The sequence below is a fragment of the Aphanomyces invadans genome (genome assembly GCF_000520115.1).
Source record: "Aphanomyces invadans strain NJM9701 unplaced genomic scaffold supercont1.82, whole genome shotgun sequence".
Taxonomy (NCBI): domain Eukaryota; phylum Oomycota; class Saprolegniomycetes; order Saprolegniales; family Verrucalvaceae; genus Aphanomyces; species Aphanomyces invadans.
In genome coordinates this window covers 43,583-49,528 of record NW_008580227.1, presented here as the reverse complement: position 1 = coordinate 49,528, position 5,946 = coordinate 43,583, and the positions used below count along the sequence as shown (strand labels likewise).

The following is a 5,946-nucleotide window of genomic DNA, read 5'->3' as shown; positions in this document are numbered from 1 at the left end:
TGCACCCGACCCGACATCGCTCACGCCGTCCAACGACTATCTCGCCACCATCGCGCCCCTGGCGCCCTACACCTGCTCGGCGCCAAACGAGTCCTGCGATACCTAGCGCGGACAACGACATGGGGCATCAGCTTCGGTTAAGGGGAGTTTACCTTGTCCGGGTACTGCGACGCAAGCTGGGCAACACGTCCCGACCGCCGCTCTACCACCAGCTTCATATGCTCGATCTTGGGTGGCCCGCTCATGTGAAATAGCGTCCGCCAACGCCTCACCGCACTTTCAAGCTGTGAAGCCGAATACATCGCCGACACCGAAGACGCCCGCGAGTCGACATGGCTGCGCGGTCACTTGAGTGACCTTGGCGTCGAGGACAACCGCCTGGTCCTACATTGCGACAACATGTCAGTCATCGCCACGTCTAAGTCGACCACCGTCCAAGATGGTACCAATCACTTCGACGTCCGCCACTACTACCTGCAAAAACTTGTACAGCTCGGCCGCCTCACGCTCGCCTTCGTCCTCACCACCGAGGTGGTGTTGATGCCTTGACGAAGCGCGCCACCAAATTCTCCAACGAAACATTTCGCAAGTCGACAATGATCGATTGTCACACATCAAGAAAATAAAAAACAGTACGGCCAACTGACAGTCCAACTGCCACGCCCATTCGCCGGAGTTAGGGGAGTGTTGAAGTTTCTGGTATTTCTTTTGAAACTGCACAAAAATTTTTTTCCCGCGCTCACGGAAGACAAGGCATCCGGATCCGGAAACGAAGAACTCTGACGAAAGGTCATGGCCAAGATTGTGACTTGCATCATTGCATTGTTAATGTCTACAAACCGCAATGCAGAGTCGCTGAAGGATGAGCTTGAAGCTTGTCATGCATACGCCAGTAGGAAGAATAACTGAACGTAGGAAAGGAGCTTTATTAACAACATCAATTCACTTCTCGATTTGCCTCCTTGGTCCTGAGTCGCTTGCTAATCGCTTGTTGCCGGGAATCCTCTGCCTGGCTGTCGTCCTACACACAGCCACATGTATAAGTTCAAGATCGACATGTGTGGCATCCTGTACGTGTTGTCGCCTCCTGCCTTAAGGGTTTCGACGAAGCAGCATTGCAAGGTCATGAAGGCGCGGTCAAGGCGGTCGTAAGGGTACACGTTGAACGCCTCATGTACGTCAGCACCAACTCATCGACCGACCGTGCAGACTTCTGATACTGTAGCGATTCGACGCAAAAAGCCAAGGTCGAGGATGATCGTGCCGGGGGAGTTTGGTGGCTGTAGGGCAAGCTCTAACGACCAGCCACGAGCCCTGTACTGGGCTAACTCGGAGCACAGTTTTGCGTCCGACGCTGCAATGTGGGCCCGCGCATTGTCGTGTTGGATAGATATAGACTTGTCCACGGATGGCCACTTCTCAACAACCGCATGTAAGAGCTTGTCAACCAGGAATGATCGGTACACATCCTTTTTCACCACTCGTTTCATGAGTCCCCGCGACTCGATTTGAGCTTTTTCGTTGGGCCAGGACAGTCTCCACGAATGGCCAAGTGCCAATCTTGCCATCTCACCATGATTTGTTGTCATCGACGCAGTGCGGCTGGGCAACCACCGCGAGGAATATGACTTTGGTGAGAAAGCGCTTATTCTTACATTGCGTTCGGGCTTACTCTCCCATGTACAAGGTAATACGTACGAGCTGTCTTTGTAAGGTAGAACCATTTCTCATCAATGTGGACGTAGTTCAGAAGTTCATTGAACTGCATGTCTGGCCGAACGAAGCTCATGGCGAACTTCAAAGGAGTGTACTCGTTCGCCTCCGTCAGCACGGGCTTGATGACATTGGAGTGGGATCGAATCGTGCCCAGCTTCAGGTACCGGTGAAGAGATCCTCTACTTATACCTATACATGTGTGCAATACAATACCACTTAATGTATCATTCGTTTGGCTGTCTATCATAGCAGTTTGCGTTGAAATAGCTCGAAGTGTAGTTCAATTGGCAAGTGGCACTTGCATTAGTTTCGCTTTCACTTGAGCTGCAGTGAAGGCATACTTTTGGCCCACCTTACCCTTCTTCAGACTGGAGACCGCCACATTCATGTTGCCTTCCGCAACTCCTTGGTCCTTGGCACGAGCAAGGACTTTGCGAATCGTGGCAGCATGCCAGATGTACTTGCTGGCTAGGTATCGGCTAAAACCATTTGGAAGCTGCGGAGTAGACACCATTACTCTTTGGCAAGGTTTCACGAAGGATGGCTTAGGGCTCCTCGTTTGTCATGTCCGTTCCCACGTCGAATAAATGCATGTTGAGAGTGATTGTATTACATGACAAATTCTATTAACATGATGTGCCCTAAAATTAGACTTATTAAGGTGTCGACAGCGCTACATTAGATACATCAAGTGAAAGCTCTTGGCGCGCTCTATCTAGTCGTCCAATATAATGACCAGACATGTACACCCTCCTCAAAGTCGCGCCATTATTGTGGGACGGAGAGAGTACAGTGAACGAGGAAAAAACTCGCAAGCGTTGTACCATCAATAAATTTGCAGTGGGATTAGTAAATTCCACACACAAGACCAGATGTATAATTGCTTCTTAGTCCATGATTGGCTAAATGTGCTTCAGCGACTATCGTGATCTCTGATTGGTTCAGACTCAATTCCAGTCCATGATTGGACAAATATCGAATATGAAATTAGAGGTCTCTAATTGGTTGATTAACCGTCCGCGAAGGCATCCGGGGGAACAAGGTTAGGGTTACGTGAATATATTCCTTTTGACAGTAGCCCATTTGGTTCTCTGTTACACCGCACTTACACGAATATAATACCTTCCGAAAATACAAATTATGAATTTGTAGAGGGCATTTTTTGTCGTTGTGGAAATTGCATTGACAGCGATGTTTCGTGTAACACATCTTACAGGTAATCGTTTCTCGAGTAATACTTTCAATGAATTATTATATATGATGCCAGTGAGCTCAAGAAGCATACAAAATTTCAAAAGGAAAGGCAATCTGGCTTGTGAGATACGTATGAAGGTCCCCCAGATGCCTTAGCGGACTGTAAAGGAACTGTCAGTTTCAAACATTGAAATGCCTAGTTCCGTCCTTCTTCAGCGCGCTCAACGCCGTTACACAGTTAAAAGAGCAAGGGTTCAGCTCCTCCATGCGTACGAAAAATGCATATTCAGTGCGATTAGTGCGATAGAGGGCATACCTCGCTCTACATAGCAAACGTGGATGAAACAGTTCGAGATGGTATTTTCCACGTGTGATGTCGAACTGGCATTAGCCATTAACTTCTTGAATAGAAACGTATGGATGAATGTATGGGCATCACATTGTTTCTATATAAAGATGTTGTCGCACCATCCTGAAATCCTACACCCCTCACACGCAATGTGCTGCTTTGACAAGGTCAGCTAACCCTTCACTAGCTTGCCGTAATCACCACGCCAGATGTCGCAGAGGTACAGTGAACCCCGGAAAAAGCCGACAAGGTACGTATCATCATGCATAGAGGCAGAATGAAATCACTTTATTCAAATTGCTTGAGTCAGGTCAACTTGATTGGCTATAATCATGAGAATTTCTGCCAGTCAATTGCAGTTCCAATTGAATCTACACTGCAATTGGTCAAAATGAATGAGTTTCTGACTTGGTATTGAAGTATACACGTGATTGAAATTCTACGTGTTTTGGATGTGGTCGGTATTTTTGGTGGCGTCAGCTTTTCCGGGGTTGACTGTATCCTATGCCAGTCCTTGCTTGCAAAATAAGGGTACTGATCACTTCAATTGGTTGAGGGATCGGTCCATCCCCGTCCTGGTCAAGAATTAAAATTGCATATTTTCAATCAGTGGCCTCATGTCAGATATAATTTGCTTTCAACTGACAAAAATAGCCACTCGATTCCTATATTCGGCCTCTAGTACTACTACAGGTTCTATTTAGTACTAGCTGCTGGACTGTTGTGAGCGATGGTTTCGTGTGTACCAAGACCATTTTCCATCAGGTACGACAGATTCCACACGAGAACATGTCGGCCCTTCCTCCGCGCATCGACTTCCTTCTGCATTGCAACTTCGGCGACTTCCTCGAGACACGCGAGTTCAAGCTAAAGTTTCGGACGGTTCTCGGCAAATTTGGGGATGAACTCACGGAGGACGCGTGGAATGGGTTTGGCGTTTTCCGCAGCAAGATGGAGATGGTCGTGGGTCTGGTCGTGAACGACGCACTGGGAAGAAGTCCCGACAACCCCATGTCATTCAAGGACGCGATAGCTCAGTTCGACAACCTCAACCGTCATTTTCGCGTGACCAAGAATGAGACCGCCGATACCTTCCTTCGCTCGGTGCGCTGGGGGATCTCAGGCTTCCAGATCTTTAAGAACATGGACACGCACGGCCATCAGAGTGACCAGTACCCAAACCACGTGCCAATTGTCGATTGCGTCAAAAAGTACTGGAGCACGATCGCGTACGTGCAAATGCAAACGATTGTGTGCTGCTTGGAATGGCTCCACGACGCATTCGTCCGATGGCAGCGACTGGATAGCGCACCAAACGGCCGGTCGTCGACGTACCCTGGAATCGAGCGATCTCCGTCTCCAACGCATGACAGCGACCGCCAGGCATCGCCGCCGGTGACGCCTCCGGCTCACCGGTATCCCACCACCGCTGCGCCGTTGCCCTCGCCTCCGTCCAAGCACGAAATATCGTCGCCACGCCCGCCGCCAGATATGCCGGTCTCGCTGCATGTATCGCCGGTCGTGGTTGCTGCGACTGCACAGGACATGCTGGCTGTGCCGCGCCAACAACCTCCACTACTACCACCCGCGGGGTTTCCACCACTGCCAGTCGCGGCCCCTGCACCGTCGCCAATTGCTGTGTACCGTGCTCCAGTCAACGTGGTCACACCAATGCAGACCCCTCCTATCTCGAAGACTAAGTTTACTACGGATGTATACAACGAACTCGTGCGACGCGACAAGCTCGGCGTGAAGCCGCGGTATTTTGCCAAGTGCAAGTATACTGTGTGCAAGAATCAATCGTGCAATTACGGTCACTCGAACCAAGAGCTCAAGATCATTGGAGTCACTCGGGCGATTTCGATTGGAGACGTATGGAAGACGGTCGAGTGCAACAATCCCAATTGTCAATTTCCTGGGTGTGATTATCTGCATGAAAGCGACAAGCGCAGTGCGATCGACTCCCTCAAGGTCCAAGCGCGGGACATTGTCGATCATGCTCGCGTCTCGGACGACGCGGGGGATGCACTCATGGTGACATTTTGTGATGGCCGCACCGTCAATGTCAAGATGAAGTAAAAATGGCGATCGATTCTTGCGCATATCATGGTGTACACATATCTAGGAGTGAGTTGCTATTCGCTCCAATTTGAACTCTCTTTGCCAGAGTGTTTTGGCACAGTGTGGAGGTCATGGAAAACGAGACCGCGGGCTTTGCCGTCGACAATTGTGCTCGCTGGACCAGTTTATCAAAAGCCGAATCTCTGTCGGTGTGGCATTCAATGACCCTCCGAATGGAGACACTTGAGAGTTGCCATTCTGAACTGACAGGAACCTCAACGTCAGTGGACCGTCCGCGTGGACAGGTCATTGTGGCCGTCCAATGCGCGCTGCATCTGATCGTTTAAGTGCACCTGCTTGGCGACGGTTCCATGCAAGGCCCGTGCGGATTTCTGTCTCGAAAATCTCGTACAATTTCCTTCTCGGCGCGACGACTCGGAACCTCCACTCGTCCAAGAGCATCATGTTGGGTATGTGTGCGTGCATTTGTTTGCGTCCGCCACGATGGCATGACCCTCCTGTCCTGGCGATTCGCTTCTGGCCACACAGAATGGTCTCAATGTTGGATTTGGACCGATTCCAATCAAACGACATGTTTGTGCGGTATCGCCACGTCATGTTCGCCT

The 5,946-nt window shown here is 50.0% G+C and overlaps 2 protein-coding genes across 2 annotated transcripts; both read right to left on the bottom strand.

Annotated features, from left to right (window-relative positions):
* Positions 1–1,651: 1,651 nt before the first annotated feature.
* H310_14705 (hypothetical protein) lies at positions 1,652–2,230 on the bottom strand (the record flags this gene model as incomplete). Its single annotated transcript, XM_008882609.1, has 2 exons — positions 1,652–1,870; positions 2,069–2,230. The coding sequence occupies 2 exons, from the start codon at positions 2,228–2,230 to the stop codon at positions 1,652–1,654; spliced, it is 381 nt and encodes a 126-aa protein (XP_008880831.1).
* Positions 2,231–4,021: 1,791 nt separating this feature from the next.
* On the bottom strand, positions 4,022–5,427 carry H310_14704 (hypothetical protein). The gene has a single exon (XM_008882608.1). It carries the CDS (start codon positions 5,360–5,362, stop codon positions 4,838–4,840), a length of 525 nt encoding a protein of 174 aa, XP_008880830.1. The 5' UTR covers positions 5,363–5,427; the 3' UTR covers positions 4,022–4,837.
* Between the last annotated feature and the right edge of the window lie 519 nt (positions 5,428–5,946).

Excerpts from the sequence above, each read along its gene's own strand:
- H310_14704 (XM_008882608.1), bottom strand. The coding sequence starts at position 5,362 with ATGCGCAAGAATCGATCGCCATTTTTACTTCATCTTGACATTGACGGT.